Genomic DNA, 22,667 nt, shown 5'->3' with positions numbered 1-22,667 from the left:
TGGTTTGGCGGACGCTGATGCGCATTTCCCACCCCAGTAGACGCCTTTCCCAGTTAGCTAAAGAACAGGATCGTGGACAAAACTATGATTTCGAATGAGAACCTGCGCCGTATTTGCCTATGGGCTAGGAGGTGGATGCAGCGACCACGTACGCGAAATGAGCGACAGATGTTGAGAAATTTGCGAGGATTGTTAATCACTATATCATAGGGGTCCGAACCTGCTCTTAAAAGTAGCTATTGCTGAGGCTCTTGGGAAGCTCCGATTTGCTATGCAGAAATTAATGGAAGAGGGAGTATTCTTAGAGGTTTGGAAGCAGCAGAGCCTGCTCTTATTTCCAAGGGCGGAAAAACCACCCAAAGACCCGTAAGGCGTTAGCATATAAACCAATATGCTTGCTTGGCACAACGGGTAAGGGAATCGAGAGAATCATCTAATGACTCAGCCAACAAGAATTCGTATAATAAGATGCTAAACTATATAATATATACATTCTTTCATTTGATCGCGTGTAAAGTGTACGCATATCGCCTCCACTTTAACATTCTTTTCAATAACATATGCTATCGTGTGTTGGCAGGGGAGGGGGGAATAGATGGCCCCCTGATCAACCAATTTAGCTTCCTTTTTGGTACTTAAATAGCTCTCCAGCGTAAGAGGGGGAGAATTCGCTGTTGTTAAGTAGTGACCTACGACATAAGAAATGCGTTCATTAGTACCAGTTCGGCAGCTCTTGTCAGAGCGCTTCTAAGTACAGGGATTTACCCTTCCAAGTAACTTGAAAAGATTGTGGAAACTCATAGTAAACTTCTTATAAATAATTTATTTCACTGGTCGAACATGGAATCATTATCAGCATGGCTGTATCAATACAATAACTTACACTAATCAATTTCTATCAATAATCGTAAAACTTAATACTCAGAACACATAAAACTAACAAATCTCTCTACGCATCACACTCAGGATCTTTCGAGTAGGCCAAGCTCGGTGGCATCCGCGGATCACACACCGTATTCTGCACTGCTTCCTGCACTCCGGCATTCAGCACCCGGAAGTTTACTTCGTTGTAGTCCAACCGCGAGTACAGGAACACCGGCAACTTGTTGCTGATCACCCAGATCGATTGCTTCGTCTCGCGATCCAACTTCAAATCGTTGGGGAACGTCAGTTTGTCCATGTCCTTTTCGACTACACCCAAGTTGTTGCGGTTGTACGGTTTGCCCAAATCCCAACAGCCAACGCCGCTCTGCTGGACTAGCGTGAAGAACTGCACGTTGTTGCGGGCGACTCCGGAGGTGGACGATTGACCGGCCTTGCCACGGCTACCGACCGGTTGGAACGCCTTGGCCAGTCCGAAGTTCTGCCAGATGGTTTCGTTCTGCAGGACCGAGGTCGGGACTTGGAATTCCTGGAATGGGAGATTATTAGTTTGGTGGGATTAGATTGCAGAAGAATTTCAACAAACCGTGTAGCTGGACATAGGATGGTAGAAAAGCATACGATCGCCGTTTCTGTGAACCGGAGACAGGGACATGCCGAAGACTCCGTCGGACCACTGGAAGTTCAGCTCCTTGTAGTTGTAGTCACTGGCAAAGGGATTTGGGTTGTATAGGTAGTTAGTGGTGCGCCAGCTCTTGAACTCCCGCAAGCTGAACACGGTGACTCCATAGCGCCAAACATCGGCAATGTAGGCGAAAGCATCCTGGCACTGGCCGTCCCGGATGTCCACAACGACGTTTGTGTGCAGCGAGTCCTGTTTGACCTGATCCGCTGGGAGAGTGTAACTGAAAAGGAGTTCATCGGTTTGAAGGTTGAACGCCAGGATCTTCGGCGGGCAGATCTGCTGCAGGTTGGTCAGAGTATCGATCACTCCGGCATCGAGGACCCAAAGGCGATCGCATTCGTCCACGTAGATCCGGTACACGGATACCAGACGGCTACAGTCGGGGTTCTGCGGAGATGTATGGAAGCTCCAGTCCGGGTAGGGGATCAGTGGTAGGCTTGGGTCTTGGACTGGCAGCGGGAGGTAGGATAGGGTAGCCGGTACACCTGGGTTCCAGCGAGGTGTGGTGATGAAGATACGATTACGGAAGCGGTCAACGCCCAGCGGGAGGTTGTTCTCCGGGATGAATTGTCTGAAATTTGAAGGTACATGAGCTTGATAAAATCAAGAGAGCGGAGAAGAAACCATACTTGGTGCGAATGGCATCGTTACGAGCCTTCAGACTCGGGTACAGGAAATCAATGATGTTCCACTGGTAGACCACATCGAAGACATTTTTGCCCTGGCTGGTGATGAAATCCGACACCTGTTTGGTTCCGAGGGCTTCCTTTCCGCCGGGGGCCAAGTAGGGATTTGCGAGCACCGGTTCTTCAGTGGTGATGTTGGAGCTGACGGTTCGGGCGATAGTTCTCTGCCGATGCATAAACGGTGATCCACCGAAGGCTGACGGTAGCAGGGCTACAGTTGCCAGTAGCAGCAACCGCATGGTTGCTCTAGAGTTGGATTTGGTCATATTCTACCTGTAATGTAAAAGTGTTCTAAAATTCAATTTTAGTGATTAAATAAGAAGTTATTGACATTTTACAATATTTTGAGATATCATGCAACTTGTTGAAAAATTGTCATTTTTGCTATAGCTTGTCACAGCCTTTGAGAATTGAGATTAGTGTATGGATTAGGGTGGCCCACACTTATATGAAAAACAAAAATTTCGAGAAATGCCAAGTCTTACCTCCTAAATCAGTTGTTTTGGACTCCCAGAAGCTACGTTCAAAATTTGAGCAAAATCGGTTGAGCCTAAGGGGGCGCTCAAAACGTTTGAAGTTTGTATGGGAAAACTTGGCTTCTCGAAATTTTTGTTTTTCATATAAGTGTGGGTCACCTTAATATGGATGTTTAGGTTCCGCTGGGCCTCATTGGGGACATTTCTGGTTTTCGACCTAAACATGCCGTGCGACATATCAATCTTCATGATTTTTAATGACTGAATCAGAAACGATAGACTGAAGTCTGTATCAACTAATATGGCCACCCCGAAACGTCTAGCACAGGTTCCACGGGGGTGTCGTCGGCGATATTTCTGGTTTGCACCCAAAACATGCCGGGCGACGTATCAATCCTTATGATTTCGAGAGAATGGGACAGAAAAAAATGACGGAAGTGTATATTAACTGTTATGGCCGCTCCGGAACACCTGGAACAGGTTCCGCGGGGGCCTCTCAAACATAATAACACACGAAATAATCACTTTTAGCATTTTGTCAAAACATAGTTGAAAAAAGTTGTCCTGCGTTAGGTACGTTTCAAAACGGTTGAATTAGTGTTTTGATATCATGCTTGTGATTACCCAAGTAACAATTTGATGCTGTACAAACGTTTCTCCAACTAATTTAAATCAGCCTTCATTTGAACAAAAGCTGAGCACAAGAGGTACAATCCTTTATTCAGCTCCTAAACATCTAATTTAGGTGATTTTATTCAACCTTTAGCTGATTTGAGGTTCATTGGAAGGCTGATTTAAGATTTAATATGCGTTTAATCAGTAATCTATTAAACTTAATAATTATGTAGAAGTAAAATAAAAACACTTTCGTTAGCCTATTTTAGCTGCGTCTATTTCCAGGAGAGATATTTAGGAATGTATAGATTAATCTGTGGGAAAACTGGGAATTGAACTCGGAACTTCTGATTTATAGTCACTCACCTTAACGCCTACACCACACATAATAATATACATATCCTCGTAAACAAGAGCATTACTTGTTGTGTCTGAATAGTCAAGAACATAAGTTGAACTAAGTCTGTATTGAGGCCGAAGATTTTTTTTTTTGTTTTTATTTATGTGTATTTTAACTAGTTGCTAATTCTACACTCAGAGGCTGAAGAAGCGATGTGGACTTCATGAAAACCATGCTTGGGTCAGCTGTCAAAAATTATTTGATTTAAGGTTCAACAACAGATGATTGATTCTGCATGTTGGTGTATGTTTTAGAGCTGGTTACCCAGACGAATAATATTCTATTCAGCCATCTATGTATTGCTGATTAAAGAGGTTGAACAGGCCATACTTCAGATCAATATTCAGCTGTCACTGTGTTCAGCCATTGACACCATTAATCAACTATAGTTCAGCTAATACTATCACTGTTCAGCATTCATTCTCACTGGTTTTTTTGTGGAAATGTATGTGTTTTAGGGTGCTCACGTTGCTGTATGGATACCAGGCATAAGGTTTTTCGAACAAAAAGAAGCTTTAAAGTTCTGTAAGATTCTGGAGAAGACACCTACTATGAAAACTAGTACCACAACAACAGAATCTCAATTTACTTGTAGGATAAACAAATAGTCCTCCATTTGGCCAGAAATATAAGACTTATTATTTGAAAAATGAAAAGTTTTCAATCAGTCAGAAGCCAAAACAAAGCACACCTTATTCCACGAATGCACGTGCTGCAGATGTCTGATGTAGTGAAGATTCTTGCTTATGAATAGCAGTAAACAAAACAAAAGTATATGGAGGCTGGTGCACAGACTGTGCAACCCACCAGCATTTCTTCGAAGCAATGAAACCCAACACTGCCGCTAGGCCATTGTACTGATTAGTATGTAGATGTTCTTTGCAGTGCATATAGATTGCGAGTGTTTTCGCTAGGAGGGATGAAACGGAAGCATCTGTCTTGGAAAGGTCCGATCCGAACCGTGGAGAAGAAACCTATTTTTCTTTTCAGACCAAGTGACTCCTTTTCAAATATGTGCCAGAGAAACATTTTACTACCGTTGACCTAGAGGCGCAGCAGAAACTGCAAGATGTTACGCTTCCGTAAATTCTTCTGAGCGAAAAATAAAACAAAAAGTGTTCTGACTCATTGCAGTAGCTCCTCAGCTAAATTGCAATTTCTCAGTTGTACAGGCCATGTTTACACGAGGAAGCGAGCGGATAGAACAAATAGAAAAGTAATATCGTTCGCCTTTCCGGGCATTACGTCGTCGAACGCATACTGCAATAACTGGAACCGATAGCTTGTTGGATATTTACCCGTTTTCAATCATAGAAATATGTGGGTAACCGTAACAAGGCACTAAAAACGCGAAACGTTTTTCGCTGCGTGGTGGTCCTCCTAAACACTAGAATACATCCCACGCGTTGCATTGACGACGAAAAAAATCCCGGATCGATTCTGTGGCTTTCCGATTGGTTTCTGGCGAAATTTATTTCCGTAGGTGGCATCCCAAATTCCAATCAAACAAGCATTCAATTCCAACCAGCTCAGTCATGGCACCGTGTAAATTATCTCGGGCAACCTACCAGCTAAATCGTGGTACAACAATAAATACCAATGTACATTTCGATACGAGATAAACTCGTGGTTCCCTGTAAAAACAAGGATAAGCTGCGGAGCAACTGACCGGATTGATTAATTGTCGGCTGTTAGTCACACACAATTTATCGAACCGAGGTGTTACTGCAGCTAACCTGGTCAGAGGGTCATGTTGTGCTAGTTTGCATACAGAAGAATCAGCGTACCAACTGGGAGTGCTGAGCGTATTCACATACGCACTTTTTTTTAATACTGGTCACAGCGCATGGAATATTTTTCAATGAAATTTATTGAACGAATACAGGTGAACCGGCTTTGAACAGCTTTGAACACAGTATGAATGAAAATTCATACAATATTGACAGCCCGAAATGGTCATCCAATAGTATCCGTGGTGCGAACGTTGAGAGACATCTGCATTGGCGTAGCTAGGATTTTTTCCTAGAGGGGGCCAGGGGGGCCTGACTTGAGATGAAATTTAAGCGGGATGGGCGCCCGATATGTGAATATGCAAATCGGTATTGTAGTTTTGAGTAATCAAAATTACTGTTTCAGATTTGTTCATAGTTTCGTAAACTATATGAGTACGAACAATTCTACCAAGATTTTTTTTTTCCATAGCTTGCTTCAGTGATTACATCATGGCTTCTTCCAGAAATTCAATCAAGAATTCATCTAGGGATTCCACTAGACATTTTTTCGGGGATTTGTCCTGGGATATCTTTAGAGGTTCCTCCAGTAATTGTTCCAGTGCTTTTTTCGAGGTTTCGAAGTTTCTCCAGTGATCCTTTAAGGTATTTTTGAAGGTATTCAGAGAGATTTCTACATAGATTTCTTCATATATGCCTTCCAGAATTCCACTAGAGATTGCTCCAATAATTACGTCTGGACAAGCATGGGAAAACTCATTCGCTCACCCGAATGCCGGCGATGCAAAATAGCCAAAAGAACGCCAACTACCCAATACTGAGTGAGAGCACGGCGCACCATGAACGAACGCAACACGAATGGCTCGCCACCGACGCCACCGAAGCGAATCAGGAGAGAAACAAATAGAGTGTGAAATGAATCAGCTAGGATCGGTGTATACGAAAAGAACGTTCGCTCTCTCAACTACCGAGTGGCATTCAGCTGATTGAATCAAAACGCGCTCACTGATTCAATTCTCAGTACTGAATGCGTCCACTGAACGCGAAATGAACGTTTCAAAACGAATGCTCTCGCACCCGACTCAGAATGCAAACATTCGTTCAATATTGGTTCGTTCGTCTTCGGCTCACAGATTCAGTAGCGATTCATTCGGCCATCGTTGCTTGCGTTGCTCGGTGCTCGGCGATAAAAAAGAATGGGCAATGAATGTGGAAGGAATTTTCTTGGCTGGGGGAAAAGCACACTCGCATCAGATTGTGCGTGGTTGTGAGTGAGGGATATGCAATAAATAAATGATTTTTTCCCATCCTTGCGACTGGAATGATTCGAAGTATTTCTGCAAGAATATATTCCAGAAATTCTTTTAGAAAATTTTACTTAGAGATTCTTAAAAAATACTCCAAGAATTGCTTGGAATTTGTACAAAAAACCTTTCCTCCAACAATTACTGCACACATTGATTTCTTCATTTTTTTATTCAGCAATATTCCTACAAAAATTCTTCCAGGTATTCGCTAAGAAAGCTCTCCTGTGATTCGATAAAGAGTTCCTCATGGGGTTGCTTTCGGGATTCCTCATCGGGTTTCTTCAGAAATTACTTCAAGAGTTCCTCCAGGGATTCACCGGAAATTTCTTCTGTTATGCTTTCAAAAACAAATTCCGGGATTATTTTAAACATTTCTGCAAGAACTCTTGTTTGGATTCCCTCAGAAACTCCCGCAGGAATAAATCCAGGATTTCAGGATTTCCTTAGGAATTTCAGCGGTTTCTTCAGTATTTCCCCTGAGAATTCTTCAGAAATTCCTCCTGGAATTTCCTCAGAAATCGAACTTTGTATTTCATCAGGAATGAATCTTGAGATTCCTCCAGGAACTCCTCAAGGGATTTCTTCGGAAATTCCTCCCGGATTTTTTTCAAGAATTCGTCCTGGTATTCCTCCTGGCATTCCTCTAGGATTTCATTCAGGCATTTCTGCAGAGACTCTTGCAAGAGTTCTACCAAGAATTTCTCCAGGAATAACCCCAGGTATTTCCTCCGGAATTACTCCAGGATTTTATTCAAGAATGGATCCAGGAATTCTTCCATGAATTCCTCCAAAAATTCTTCCAGAGTTTCCTCCAAGAATTAATCCAGGAATGTCTTCTCTAGGGTCTCCTCTGCATATTCCTCCAGGATTTATTTCATGGATCCCTCCAGAAATTCCACCGATGATTCCTGCAGTAATCCCTCCAGAAAACCCTCCTGGAACTCCACCAGAAATTCCTTTCTGAATTCCTCTAAAAATTTCTCCAAAGATTCCTCCCAGAATTCCTCTAGAGATTCTTCCAGGAGTTCATTCAGGGATTCTCAAGGTATTCAATTAGGGATTCCTCTTGGAGTTCTTCCATGAATAGTTCCACGGAATTTCCTAAAGATTTTTTATAGAGATTTGTCCAGAAATTCCTCCTGAGGTTCTCCCAGAAATTGTTTAAGGGATTCCTCCATGTTTTTTTTTTTGAAATGAGGTGGTCAATACTATCAGTGCCGGGCCGACTCAAGACGCAAGATCTCTCCGGCAATCCCAGGGTCGGCTAGCTACTGGGTAATCAAGGGCACATTTCGCGATACAAAAACACTACACCAAGATCTTTCACCCAGGGATTCTTCCAAGTAATTCTCCAGAAATTCCTCTAAGAATGCCTTCAGGAATTCCTCAAGAGGTTTCCTAAGAATTACCCTAAGAATCCCTTCAGAAAGTCCTCCAGGAATTGAACAAAGAACTCCCATTGGAATTCCTTCAGAAATTATTACCGCAATTCCTACAGGAATTCCTCCGAGAAATTTCTCTTGGAATTCCTCTAGAAATTTCTCTTGGAATTTCTTCAGAAATTTCTCTTAGAGTTTCTTCAGAAATTTCTCCTGAAATTACTGCAGAAATTTCTTGTGGAATTTCTTCAGAAATTCCCCCAGTATGTAATTACTTCCAGAATTTCTCTCGAGATTCCTCCAGGAATTCATTCAAGAATTCTTCCAGGGATAGTTCCATGGAATTTCCCCAAAAAACCCTTTACAAATTAATCCAGGAATTCTTCCTGGGATTCCGCTAGGAATTTGTGCAGAACTTCCTGCAGGAATTTGTCCAGAACTTTCCAGGCATTCCTCCTGAGGTTCCTCCAGAAATTGCTTCAAGGATTCCTCCAGGGATTTTTCCAAGAATTTTCGCAGGGATTCTTTCAAGAATTTCTCCACAAATTTCTCTAAGGATTCCTATAGGAATTTTTCAAGAGGTTTCTTCAGAAATTTCTCCTGGGAGTTTTTCCATGGACTCATCCCGGGATTTCTCCAGGAGTTCATCTAGAGATTGCTCCGGGAGTTCTTCTAAAGGTCCCTCCCAGAATTCTTCTAAAAACTCCACCAGGAACTTATCTAAAAAACTATCCAGAGATTTCTCCAGGCATTAGTCCAGGAATTTCTCCAGGGGTTCTTCACGGAAATTCTCCAGGGTTTCCTCCAGGGATTTCTTAAGGAATTTCTCGAGAGATTCCTCCGGGAATTGATACAGGCATGTCTCCAGAAATTTATCCAGGGGTTCCTCCAGGCATTCCTCCAGAGATTTATATAGGGATTCCTCCAGGCATTCCTCCAGGATTCCTTCAGAAACTACTACCGCAATTTCTCCAAGAATTTATCTAGAAAATCCTTCGGGGATTCATTAAGAAATAATCCCAAGAATTCCTTCCGTTGTTTATCCAAGAAATGATCCAACTGGGATTCCTGAATGAATTCATTCTGAGATTTCTCTAGGAATTCCTTCAAATATTTTTTCAGAAATCCTCCAGTAAATCCTCAAGAGATTCTATCAAAAATTTCCCCAGAAATTCTTTTCGGAATTTATTCAAGAATTATTCCAGGTATTCCTCCTGGCATTCTTCCAGGATTTCATCCAGGCATTTCTCCAGGGACTCCTCCAGGAGTTCTACCACGAATTTCACAAAAAATTACCCCAGGTATTTCTTCAGCAATACCTCCGGGAATTTATTCAGGAATGGATCCAGGAATTCCTCCAGGAATTTCTTCGGAAATTCGTACAGCAATTCCTTGAGGAATTCTTCCAGGCATTCCTCCAGAAATTCCACCGATGATTCCTAAAGTAATTCTTCCAGAAATTACTTCTGAAATTGCTCCTGTAATTCCTCCAGAAATTCCTCTGGAAATTTCTCCTGGAACTCCATTAAAAACTCCTCTCAGAATTCTTCTAGAAATTTCTCTAGGAATTTATTCAGAAATTCCTCCATGGATTCCTTCCAGAATTCCTCTAGAGATTCTTCCAGGAAGGATTGAAGGATTCCTCAATGAATTAATTAAGGTATTCCTCCTACAATTCTTCCATGAATAGTTCCATGGAGTTTCCCCAAGATTTCCTATAGAGATTTATCCAGAAATTCCTCTTGAGATTCCGCCTGAAACTTGTCCGGAAGTTCCTCCTAAGGTTCCTCCAGAAATTTGTTGCAGGGATATCTGCAGGGTACTTTCCAAGAATTCCTCCAGGGATTCTTCCAAGAATTTCTGTAGAAATTTCTCTAATATTTTTTGCGGGAATTCCTTAAGAGGTTTCTTCAGAAATACACCAGAAATTCCTTCAGAAAGTCCTTCGGGAATTCATATAAGAATTCCTTCAGGAATTCCTAAAGCAAATTCTACCGCAATGTCTCCAGGAACTCCTCCAGAAATTCCACCAAGATTTACCGCAGGTATTTCTTCAGAAATTGATCCAGGAATCCCTCCTGGAATTTCTTCGGAAATTCCTACAGCACTCCTCCAGGAATTTCTGCAAAAAATCCTTTGCAGATTGCTTCCGATATTCTTTCAGGAGATTCTTCAGAAAATTCTATATGAATTTCTCCAATGGATTCCTCCGGAAATTCTAGCAGGTTTCCTCCAGGAATTAATCCATGAATTTCAACTCCTCTAGAAATCAGTTCAGGAGTTATTTTACGGGTTCTTCTAGAAATTCCACCACGAATTCCTCAAGGTTGAGCCATGACCTTACACGAATCGAATCAGTTGCCTCATCCCATCCCAAGTCGCAATCCACCCGCTGATCTCAGCAGCACAATCAAAGTGAACCGCACTAGCCATTGTAAAAGTTTGGCAGACAACTTTTAGAGCGTTTGATTCAAATGCAATTTGGCGTTGGGAGTGCCCACTGTCCTCGGACAGCACTCCGGCGATGATTAATGGACGGGGGTGCTAAACCTTACCCGCACAACGGCGGCGGCGATGACCTCTGCGGCTGTCTTCTTTGCCACTCGCGACTAGACTACATATAGAAGAAAATCCGAGCTGTTAATTTGGGTTTGCTCTTGCCCACGCCGATGACAGCAGCAGCAGCAACAGCAACGGCGGCGGTGTCCTTGTGATGGATTGAGCTCACGCAAAGAACTAGACGTTGAACCAGTGAAGCAGCAAAAATCAAATGAACATGCTATCCATTACCCGAAGCTTTAGCGCTGTGCTGTTTAATTGATACGATGACGTCGGGAACCGGAGCTTAGTAGCAGCAGCTCTAGGGGCTGTCCATAAACCACGTGGTCATTTTTTTGGGACTTTTCAACCCCCATCCCCCCCCCCCCCCGCGTGGTCATTAGTCCATACAAAATTTTTTATTTGTCCATACAAAATGGTCATCGGCCGAACCCCCCCCCCCCCCCCCCACCCCCCTCATGACCACGTGGTTTATGGACAGCCCCCTAGCAGAGCGCGGTCGTTCTTGAATTAGTGTCAGTCTAGGTAGATATCTATGGGAAACGTCTTTGGCTTGGTTCATGCATACTGCTGCTCTGTAATGCCGGTTGCTGTTAATAACTTGGCGGTCGGCGAGACGAAACGAACCTGAACCAGGTGTTCATCGTTTACGTTTTCCCGCCAACAACGCAAGTTACCTACTACTTATACGCAGGTTATATTGACGTTAGTGCGTTCGTTATGCTTCTTTGGGCATGAGATTCAATAAAGATGCAAATGTGCATTCGGAACGAAACAAGGAGCATCTTCTACTGGTATGTGCTTTGTTACGGTATCACATATTTAACGTTACGCTAGAACCTAAGAGTTCCACTGATTTTAAAGTAATCTACATACGTCTTCCTATCCACTTTCTGGCTGAAAATGTACTGAAAGAAAGCATAGAAATAAAGTTTATTAAAAGAAAATTTGTTTGACGAACACATGGAATGGCAATAACGTGCTATCCATACACTATATGGACCGTAGTCTTTGGCCAGAAATTTATTCAACCCCAAGAACAAGAAGAAATACTTACTGAGAGGAATTACGGGAGGAATACTAGGGGAATCTCGGAAGAATTCCCAGGTAGGTCGTCAGGAAGACTAACTGTAGGAACCCTGAAAGAAATCAGAAGGAATCCCGGCAGACATCCCTGAAGGAATCTTAGGAGAAAACCATGAAAGAATTCTGAGGTAGTCTCTGATGTAATCTTAAGAGAATTTCCAGGTGGAATCCCGGAAGAAAAATGCGTAAATGACGTTGAAATTTTTGCTGTATACATCACTTTCGACATTTTCGTACCTAATGTAGTATATTTGTCCATCTCCATCTTCAATACATGGCTCGTTACTCTGTCGAAGAATCCCCTTTTTAACCTCCCATCCACCAATCAAGGGCCGATTCTTCAGCTTCAGCATAATAAACGTGTACAGTCCACACTCCGGAAGCACTGATGATGACAAAGACGCATTTTACGAGCAGCCCGAACGCGAGTACGATCGCTGCCCAAGCCACGACGTCAAGATCATCATAGGAGATTTGAACGCTCAGGTAGGCCAGGAGGAGGAATTCAGACCGACGATTGGTAAGTTCAGCGCCCACCAACAAACGAACGAAAACGGCCTACGATTCATTGACTTCGCCGCCTCCAAAAATATGGCCATGCGTAGCATCTTTTTCCAACACAGCCTCCCTTATCGTTACACCTGGAGATCACCAGAGCAGACTGAATCTCAAATCGACCAAGTTCTGATCGACGGACAGCACTTCTCCGACATAATCGACGTCAGGACATATTGTGGCGCCAACATCGACTCCGACCACTATCTGGTGATGGTCAAAGTGCGTCCAAAACTCTCCGTCATCAACAATGTACGGTACCGGCGACCGCCACGGTACAACCTAGAGCGACTGAAACAACCGGATGTCGCCTCAGCATACGCGCAGAATATCGAGGCCGCGTTGCCAGACGAGGGCGAGCTCGATGGGGCCCCTCTAGAGGACTGCTGGAGTACAGTGAAAGCAGCCATCAACGGCCGAGAGCACCATCGGGTACGTGGAACGGAATCGACGGAACGAATGGTTTGACGAAGAGTGCAGAACGGTTTTGGAGGAGAAGAACGCAGCAAGGGCGGTAATACAGTAGCAAGGGACCCGACAGAACGTCGAACGTTACAAACAGAAGCGGAAACAGCAGACCCGGCTCTTTCGGGAGAAAAAGCGCCGCCTGGAAGAAGCGGAGTGCGAGGAAATGGAAGCTCAACGCATCTTACAACGGCTTCGTGCTGCGAGCCGAAATATGCAGGGATAAAGACGGAGGATTCTTGACGGATGGACGTGAGGGGATCGAAAGGTGGAAGCAGCACTTCGATCAGCACCTGAATGGCGTGGAGAATGTAGGCACGGGAGCCCACGGCAACGGAGGAAACGCCGACGCTAGTGCAGCAGAGGACGGAAATGAATCTACTCCCACGCTTAGGGAAGTTAAGAATGTCATTCACCAGCTCAAAACCAACAAAGCAGCTGGTAAGGATGGTATTGCAGCTGAACTCATCAAGATGGGCCGGTCGACAACGGACCAGATCTTTACCGTACGGCAAATCCTTCAGAAATGCCGTGAATACCAGGTCCCAACGCATCACCTGTTTATCGACTTCAAAGCGGCATACGACAGTATCGACCGCGCAGAGCTATGGAGAATCATGGACGAAAATGGTTTTCCTGGGAAGCTGACTAGACTGATTAAAGCAACGATGGACGGTGTGCAAAACTGCGTAAAGGTTTCGGGTGAACTACCCGGTTCATTCGAATCTCGCCGGGGACTGAGACAAGGTGATGGTTTTTCATGCCTACTCTTCAACATCGCTCTGGAAGGTGTGATGCGACGAGCCAGGCTCAACAGCCAGGGAACGATTTTCATAAAATACGGACAATTTGTGTGCTTTGCGGACGACATGGACATTATTGCCAGAACTTTTGAAACGGTGGCAGAGCTGTACACCCGCCTGAAACGCGAAGCAGCAAAGGTCGGACTGGTGGTGAATGCCTCAAAAACAATGTACATGCTGGTAGGCGGAACCGAACACGACCGGGTCCGTCTGGGTAGTAATGTTACGATAGACGGGGATACTTTCGAGGTGGTGGAGGAATTCGTCTACCTCGGATCCTTACTGACGGCTGACAACAACGTGAGCCGTGAAATTTGGAGGCGCATCATCAGCGGAAGTCGGGCCTACTACGGGCTCCAGAAGAAACTGCGGTCGAAAAAGATTCACCCACGCACCAAATGCACCATGTACAAAACGCTAATAACACTGGTGGTCCTCTACGGACACGAGACTTTGACTATGCTCGAGGAGGACCTGCATGCACTCAGTGTTTTCGAGCGACGGTGTGCAGGAGGACGGTGTGTGGCGGAGAACAATGAACCACGAGCTCGCTGCACTTTACGGCGAACCCAGCATCCAGAAGGTGGCCAAAGCCGGAAGGGTAAGGTGGGCACAAATGTCCCAAATGGAAAATAACGTGCCTCTGAAGCCGGCCTTCTGATACCCTGCATAGCTGGTGTTTGCTACTGATCTGGATGGCACAAGAAGGCGTGGAACACAGAGAGCGCGATGGGCGGATCAGGTAGAGCAAATAAATGTATGTATGTACCAGGCTAGATTATAGCAAAACAAGACTTGCCAAAGCATTGCGTGGAACAAAGCAAAAGGCAACCACAATAGTACGAAAAGAAAAGAAAAAGATAAAGACTTTATTATTTACTTGATAGACACTTTAATCCAAAAGATAAAAGATAGCTCTAACAGAAGGATCCAATACAGTGGAAGAATGCAATCATTAGCTGAAATATTTCCTCGAACAATCTGCAACAGAGCAACACATCAGATACTTTAAAAGAATAAAAAGAGACAAAAAGAACAAGAAACTCAACCTCTCCTTCAACAATCAGAAACACTTCAATAAAGAATTTACAACTGCAGAGGTCAATAGTGCACTAAAACATTCCAGAGGAAAATCCATTAGGAATGATGAAATAAGCTACGAAATGCTAAGATACATGCCATTTGAAACGAAATACACACTACTAAAAGAGTTCATCAAGATATGGACAGGGGGGCGAATACCACAAAGCTGGAAAATCGGCATAGTAATGCCCATCCCAATGGAAATAACAACTCACACAAGCTAAAGAATTACCGAATTAGCTTAATCACACTATTAAGCTGTGTAGGGAAAGTGCTAGAGAGAACGGTAAACACAAGTTTAATAACCGAACTTGAAGACAAAGTGGTCCCAAACCAGAATCAGTTTCCCTTTAGACCGGGCAACAGCACTGAATAATGCTTTACAACGCTCGAGGGTATACTAACCCCGCCAATACAAGAAGGAAACACATAGAAACTCATACGGTAGATTAACTAGATAAATACTAAAGAATATGAATAAGAACTAATAGCATTCCTGAAGGAACATAAACTATTGAATAAAATATAATTAACAAACCATCGATAATAGAGCCAACACAAAAGAACCGAAACAAAATACTTGAACATAACAACGGATGTGCCTCGACAATGGTTATTTAGAAAATTCTCTTTCTTCTACCCTTCCACGGGTCTTTGGGGTTTTGGAGGCACAATATTCAATTGCTGGCTTGCAAAGAATAAGAATATAAAGGATGCCCACTCCGCTGATGCTCGGGGGGACATTACCGCAGCGCTATCTGCGGATGAAAGTTCAACTTTCACGCGGTAGTATGCGTTACTGATTGTATGCGGATACAAAAACATACGCCCACCACCTTCTGTTATGACAAATCACGAACACTGTTACAGAGAGCTTCCACCTTGATACGCCTAGAGAGCGCCACTTGTCTTGTCGCTTGACGTTTACATAGAAAAAGGCACGAGAGAGCATTCTTTCTATTTTTATTCTTTGCTTACTGGCTAGCCATGACCTTTCACTGAAATCCTACCGACGTATTCGTTTTCAATGCCTATCAAAATCAACCCATCCTATCCCCACTCCACCTAATGAAATAAGGGGTCCATAGGCAACCTCTGCGCGGGCTTGCACATGGGGTTGTGTTTTAGCCCTACACCTCCACGGGGATAAACCTCTGAAGAATCCCTGAAGAAATCTTGAGAGGAATCCTGAGACAGTTCTCGTAGAGAATCCCTGGAGAAATCCTAAAAGAATTCATCCGAAATTCCGTCAGAAATCCATGAAGGAATCCTGGGAGCAAACCAAAAAATGAAAACCCTGAAGAAATGTATAGGTGAATCCCGAAAGGATTCCTGAATAAGTCATTAAAGAATCTCAGAAGCATTTTCTGAAAGAAACCTAACAGAAACTCCTAAAGGAAATCCGGGAAGAATCAATGAAGGAATTGCAGGAGAAATCCGTTAAGGAATTCCTAAAAGAATATTTATTTTCTTTATTAAAGAGACTTTCAGCCCTCGGCTGGTTCGTCTCTATCCTTAAAAAATGGCGGAGTAGTCTCTGAATGAAATTTGGAAGGAATACCTGGATCAGGAGCGCCGGAAGAAATCTCTTAAGGAATTCCTGAAAGAATCTAGTAGGAATCCTCAAATGAATCTCTAAATGAGTCTTGGCAGGAATGCCTGGAAGAATGCCGGGAGAAGCTATGGAGAAATCAACAAATGAATCTCAGAAAGAATCCATTGAGAAATCCCTAAAGAAATCCAGAGAAAATCCTTGAAAGAATCCCCAGATGAATCTCAAGAAGAGGAATTCCCAAAGTAAATCTGGAAAAAAAATCAATGAAAAAACCAGCAGAAATCAATAAAGGATTTCCTTCCTGGTTTTCCAGGTTCTTCCTGTAGGAATTCCAGAGAGAATAAAGAAATCCCGGGACAACTCTATGGGAGAGAGGAATCCCCAAAGGTATTGTATTTTCAAATCCAGGGAAAATTCAAAAACTAAATCCCAATAAAGGAATCTCGAAAAACAAATCCTGGAAAAACCATGAGGAATCACTAAAGGAAACCCTAAAAGGCCTGTTCATAAACCACGTAGACTCTAAGGGAGGAGGGGGGGACTGGCCAAAGTCTACGCTCCAAACAAATTTCGAAAATTTAATATGGACAAAAGTCTACTTCTAAGATGGCCACAAATGAGTCTACGTAGCTTATGGACAGCGTCAAATGAATCTCGGGAGGAATACCTGAAAGAATGTTGGAAACAGACCCTAGAAAACTCCGGAATCTCGTGATAACCCAATTAAGATATGTTGCAAATAATCATGGAATGAAATCCGTGAAGGATTTTCGGGGGAATCATTTAAAGAATCCTTGTATTGGGAGGGATATCCCTAAAGGAAACCTGGGATAGATTAATAAAAACATCCTGGGAGGTATGAATGAAGGAACCCTACCAAGAATCTCTAATGGAATACCGGAATATATCCTTAAGGCGAAACTGAAAGCATTTCCTCATTTTTTTTGTTTTTGATTTTTTATTAAATAGTGAAGCAATATTTTCTAAATCGATTTTCGTACCCATGTAGAGTATGGATCAAGGTATCTTCTGGTTTTTTATGGTTGCAAATGTTTTCCATTTTTGCAGAGACCATTTTTTTGTGATATTTTGTTCAAAAATGGTTTCTGCAAAAACGAAAAACGTTTTCCACCTCAAAAAATTCAGAAGATACCTTGATCCATTCTACATGCGTACGAAAACCGATTTTGAAAATATTGTTTGAGGAATCAATGCAAGGATCTCAAAAGATCTCAAGTGAAACTGCGGAAAGACCAATCGGAGAACTCCGAAAAGAAACCCGAATGTAATCCTGGGGAAGATTATTGAAGAAAGCTCGAAAAAAGTTATGGAAGAAGTCCCTGAAACAATCTCGGAAGAAATCGCGCGAGTATTCCCTAATACAATCCGTGAAAAAAAACCTTGACGGACTCTCAGGAGAAATTTGTAAAAATAATCGTGAGAAATCAATGGAGGTATTTTGAGAAGAATTGGGAATTCTGGCAGACACCTTTGAAAGAATCCCGGGAAGATTTTTTAGATAAATTCTTGAAGGGGGTCCCAATAAGAATTTCGCGTGGGATACCTGGAGAAACTCAAGAATAAATCCTGGGACAAAACCATACAGATATGTCGGGTGAAATTACAAATTTATGTTCCATATCTGGTGTGAAATCCAGGAAAAAACTATGGAGAAATATTGGGAGGAATTGCCGAATGTTTTCATAAAGCATTATCCTGTTAGAATCCGGACGCAAAGTAAAATTTATTGTGACGCTCTAAATGATCATAATCACCATTCTTTTACAGCAGTCTGATCATAAAGTAGTCCTCTGTTAATGGTGAAAATTTCATCGATTTTCTTGCAACGAGTGAAAAGTTATTTCAGATTGAAGACAAGAGAAGGAAAAAAATCTTTCACAAACACGTTGAAAATTTAGCATGGTGAGGTGCGACAATCGCCAAAAATGTTAATATGTATCTCTAAAACCATTATGTGTGTGATGCGCTCAGATGTTGTTAACCATGCCATGAGGAAGTGTCCCAGGAAGATTGAAGCTTGTGTTTGTGGATTAATCTGCTTGGAATTTCAAGAATTGGCAGGAAGCTCGAGCTCTGAGCATCGTTTTCTCACATCACGATAACGACATCAAATTTGTACAAGGATGATTACCTCAAGAATCGCGTGCTGCTTTTCAAAAATGAACACGAGACATCTATAGAGGATTGAGCTACTTTGGCGAGCTGCCACGACAGTCGGAAATGTTCAGTGGTATCATCACGGATGAATAGTGTTTATTAACGAAAAAAAAACACTTAAACTTCGCCTCCTTGGAATTCAGTGAATTGCCCTTGATTTCGCAAGAAGAGAAATATTTGGCAAAGTTTCTTTGGATTCCTAATCAGACTGGTAGAGGGTCTTAAGATACTACAGAATGATCAAGGAAGTCAACATGGAAAAAATGAGAAAATGTTTGAAAAAATAAATTAAATAATATCAACATTTTTCCATGAAACTACAATTATTCATTTTTACCTTTTCTGTTTGTTATTCCACCTCAGAGATATAAGTAATTATCTGCGTCCGGATTCTAAATGGACAATGCCTTAAGTGAATCCCTGCGGCACCAAGGTATATCTGTGATGTTCGAGTCGAGTTAACAATGATCTTTTACTGTGGCATTTACACAAATTTACCGCGCGGAAAACAAATGTACAATGAAAGACTTATTTTTGCTGGTAAGGTTTTTTAGTTAAACTTTAAGAAAATCGTAAACTAAGTATAAAACATGTATACTGCAAAATTGTTTTTGAGATTCGACTGGTATAATAAGCAATTTGGGATGAGTCCAAATGGGTACAAACGTCACAATATGTTGTGAATGCTGCACCAAGAAATGTAGAAGAATAAAGTTTTAGTATGCGTTTGGCAAACACTTATCGAAATACTAGCCCATAATACATCATGCAGTAAGGTACACCGGGGCAAGTTGAAACGGGTGGGGCAAGATGAAACAACGGGTTAGCATCATGTTATCCAAGGATAATGAACAGCTTGAATGCCATAACACATAGTTTTTGATTCAAACAATCTTTTAACGAATGAAAAATTTCTAAAATGTATTGAAAACTAGGGCCCATATAGCCGAGGCGGTAAACGCACGGGTATTCAGCATGACCATGCTGAGGGTGACGGGTTCGATTCCCGGTCGGTCCAGGATCTTTTCGTAAAGGAAATTTCCTTGATTTCCTTGGGCATAGAGTATCTTCGTGCCTGCCACACGATATACACATGCAAAATGGTCATTGGCAGAGGAAGCTCTCAGTTAATAACTGTGGAAGTGCTCATAGAACACTAAGCTGAGAAGCAGGCTTTGTCCCAGTGAGGACGTTACGCCAAGAAGAAGAAGAAGAAGATTGAAAACTATTTCAAAACTTCGCGTTTCATCTTGCCCCACCCGTTTCAACTTGCCCCGGTGTACCTTACTTATTCCAGTCCACCCGAACTGGCCTGGTTACTTTTAAGTGGAGTGTTTTTTATATCAAATGCTGAACTGCTTTGATTTCAAATACTGCTACAAAGCTCTCACCATCAAGTAGTAACTTTACCGGTTCTACCGAGGTTCGCCTCCAATGCTTCCACCAAACACACCCCGCTTCAAAAACAAACAGCACAAGGTCGTCGCCACCAACTAGTTGTGGTTGCACCAGGATAAAAGCTTCGGCCACTTGATGCTTGTTTATGGCGATAATACATGCTATCATCGTTGTGCATAAAATTGAGCACAATGCCATTGGTTTACCTGTACGAACGTATGTCAAAAATAATTGAAATTTCAAAACAGTTTTCCAACCTGTGCCAACAGTCAAATGATTAATTTTCTATTATTAGCTTCCGTAATTGAAACATAAAATAATCATACTCCAGTATCGGAACTCAACAACTCTTCATGAATAACGCAAATGCATTCAGTTAGTCACAGAACTAACCACATCGCATCACGCTTTTCACCGCTACATAATATAACAGGTTTTCAATTACATAATGACTTGAATCAATACAACTAGAATTGTTTCCGCAACATTCAAAACTAATTGATTTTGGGCGCCATCTCTGTTGCTAGAATTTGGCAAGTCGGAGTCGCCATCACTCAGAAAAACCCCCGTGTATCTTGTACACTTGGTAAACCCACCACTTTTGATCTTAATAAAAAACCAGTTCTTCGGCGAATTTATTTCAAAATTTCCTGCACGCTTCCACCGCAAAACAACTTCTTATCCGTTTTCCATTCAAATCAACTAGCATGAATGAAAAAAAAATGAAAGGTATGTGTTGCACCTCGTCAGTGCACTACTCTTCGAACCGCGCAAACATGCGGCCATGCGTTCAATTGCAGAAATAAACAGCTCACAAACTGGGTGACAACATTTCGAAAGCCTACAAATCACTCTCATTAGCAACATATCAATTACACCAGCCGCCAATCTTTCGGCACACATAAACCCGCGACACTTACGTGATTCTGAACCGTCGGGGGGATCCACGGTTAGCCGCTCTCGATAACCTCACAATTTATTAGGTGCAATTGGCTTTGCAACTTCTTCACCGGCCAACAATAAAATCCGTCCACGGCCCGCCTATTGTGTAGTTCACCACCGAGTTGCAAAAGGCCGCCCTGCGGCGTCAAAAGCAAGGAACTTTTTATCACTAAAACCACCAATACTAACGATCACGTGATCGCGACCGACGACGACGCTACACTTGCACTCAAGTTGAATCCGATGCCCACCGAGGCTCGATGCGAACTGATCGGTGCCCGGGGTTGATCGGGTGGTTTATTAACGCACTTTGGGTTGAAAAGACCGACAGTCGGACTGCGTGTGTGGGCTCGTCGATCGACGATCGGAGATCTCAGCAGCGCCACACAGCACAGGTGAGTGGCGGCGTTCGTGCGGTGTTCATCGGCAAGTTGATGGGGGTCTTTCGGTATAACTCAAGTGTGGCGATTCAGCGCACTAGACCGAAAAGGATCTCAAGAACGATCTTGTGATCGAGCAGACATATGGGTTATAGGCTGCATGCTCCATGCTCGCCGTAAACAGGAATTATTTACAAGATAGTCGATTACGGTTAGTATAGAGGGCAAACAGTGATCAGATGGATAGCGTTAATACCTAATTGAAATTTTCATCTACCGGAAAATTGAGGCATTAAGGGGGCAAAGTTTTTCATGCGTTATCACATTGAATTTGCTGTATTCGGAAAGTTTTGGTGCTCAAACAGATACGGGCATAACGTTGAATACAGTCGGGACTCGCTGGTTGGGGGTTTAATAGTTGGGTGGCTTTTTAGTTGGGCCCCCGTTAGTTGAGCTGTCAGCCAACTGAAAAGCACCTGGATGTCATTATTGCATGTCAAACAGAAAATGACAACCAATCTGTAATTCCTAGGGGCGAGCTAATGAGTTTTTGGTTTCTTAAACTTTATTGATAATCGAGAAGAATTTCTATTTCATATTTCTTAAAAAAAAACAATATGTACAATTACTTCGAAACAAATGCAAAACATCGGCAATCTTTATTTTGTAGATCATTGAAAGCGTTTTGTGCTTCCACGTTGGTTCGGGTGGTTTCATAATCATCTGTATTTTAACTTCACCGACTAAAAATGGGTGAAAATATTTAATTCTCGCATTCGCCATATATGTATCTTGCAAAACGTGTCAGTTTTGCTCTAAATGTGAAACAAATTGAAAATTTTTACCTTTTACTTCCAACCTTTACACGATTAAAACAAAACAATGCTCACGCCCCTTGTGCTGCTGTCACTTCACCCAATTAACGAATCGAATTCGTTGGTTGGGTGGAGGTTGTGGTTCAACGAGCGGGTTCCGACTGTAGTAAGGGTACGCGGCATGTTTTTTTTTTTCGAAGCGATACGAATCTAAACGTATTCATTTTCATACGATGAGAAACTATACAAAATTTAAAAAAAAAATCGTGGCTCGTCGCTCCGTTATGTCAGTCGTATAAGCGTTCCGAACACTTCGGAGTGTGAGTTCGATTTCCGTACCAGGAAGGGGACACTTTTCGTCAATAATTATGATTGTGTGCATTGTTCGATGTCTAGTATTGGTAATGCTCAGTCTGTGGTGCAGCCTTTATCTGAAGACGGTGTGAATTTGTCTTTCTTCAATACCCTTACCCCCAAGAATTCACATGTTACTTTGACTCATCACATTTGAAACGCCAAAAAAAAAGCCAAAATTACGGAAAACCAAACACGTAGGTTTTTAAAGCATATTTAACAACATCAATTTACAGTATTTTTGAACTCGGTGAGCAGATGATCAAAACCGCCATGATAAAAAGTACAGTTGAGCTAAATTTTTTATCGGTTCCTCACACAGCAACGGTGATTC

The 22,667-nt window shown here is 42.5% G+C and overlaps 3 protein-coding genes across 4 annotated transcripts in view; 1 reads left to right on the top strand and 2 right to left on the bottom strand.

Moving 5' to 3' along the window:
* LOC109410022 (opsin, ultraviolet-sensitive) overlaps positions 1–22,667 on the top strand; it is a 437,133-nt gene that overhangs the window by 56,990 nt on the left and 357,476 nt on the right. The window lies entirely within an intron of this gene.
* Positions 1–22,667, bottom strand: part of LOC134288589 (uncharacterized protein DDB_G0283357-like) — a 498,750-nt gene that overhangs the window by 418,740 nt on the left and 57,343 nt on the right. The window lies entirely within an intron of this gene.
* LOC109410025 (protein yellow) lies at positions 804–21,077 on the bottom strand. 2 transcript variants are annotated; one of them, XM_029870059.2, is made up of 4 exons: positions 20,763–21,077; positions 2,197–2,544; positions 1,469–2,138; positions 804–1,411 (listed from the first exon to the last, which is right to left on the bottom strand). In XM_029870059.2, exons 2-4 carry the CDS (start codon positions 2,517–2,519, stop codon positions 950–952), a joined length of 1,455 nt encoding a protein of 484 aa, XP_029725919.1. In that variant the 5' UTR covers positions 2,520–2,544; positions 20,763–21,077; the 3' UTR covers positions 804–949. The 2 variants fall into 2 exon arrangements, with proteins under 2 accessions (XP_029725919.1, XP_029725918.1); XM_029870058.2 differs by having other exon boundaries at positions 2,197–2,526; positions 20,763–21,076.

This window comes from Aedes albopictus, chromosome 2 (assembly GCF_035046485.1).
Source record: "Aedes albopictus strain Foshan chromosome 2, AalbF5, whole genome shotgun sequence".
In the NCBI taxonomy this organism is placed as follows: Eukaryota; Metazoa; Arthropoda; class Insecta; order Diptera; family Culicidae; genus Aedes; species Aedes albopictus.
This window is presented reverse-complemented; position numbering and strand designations above follow the sequence as displayed.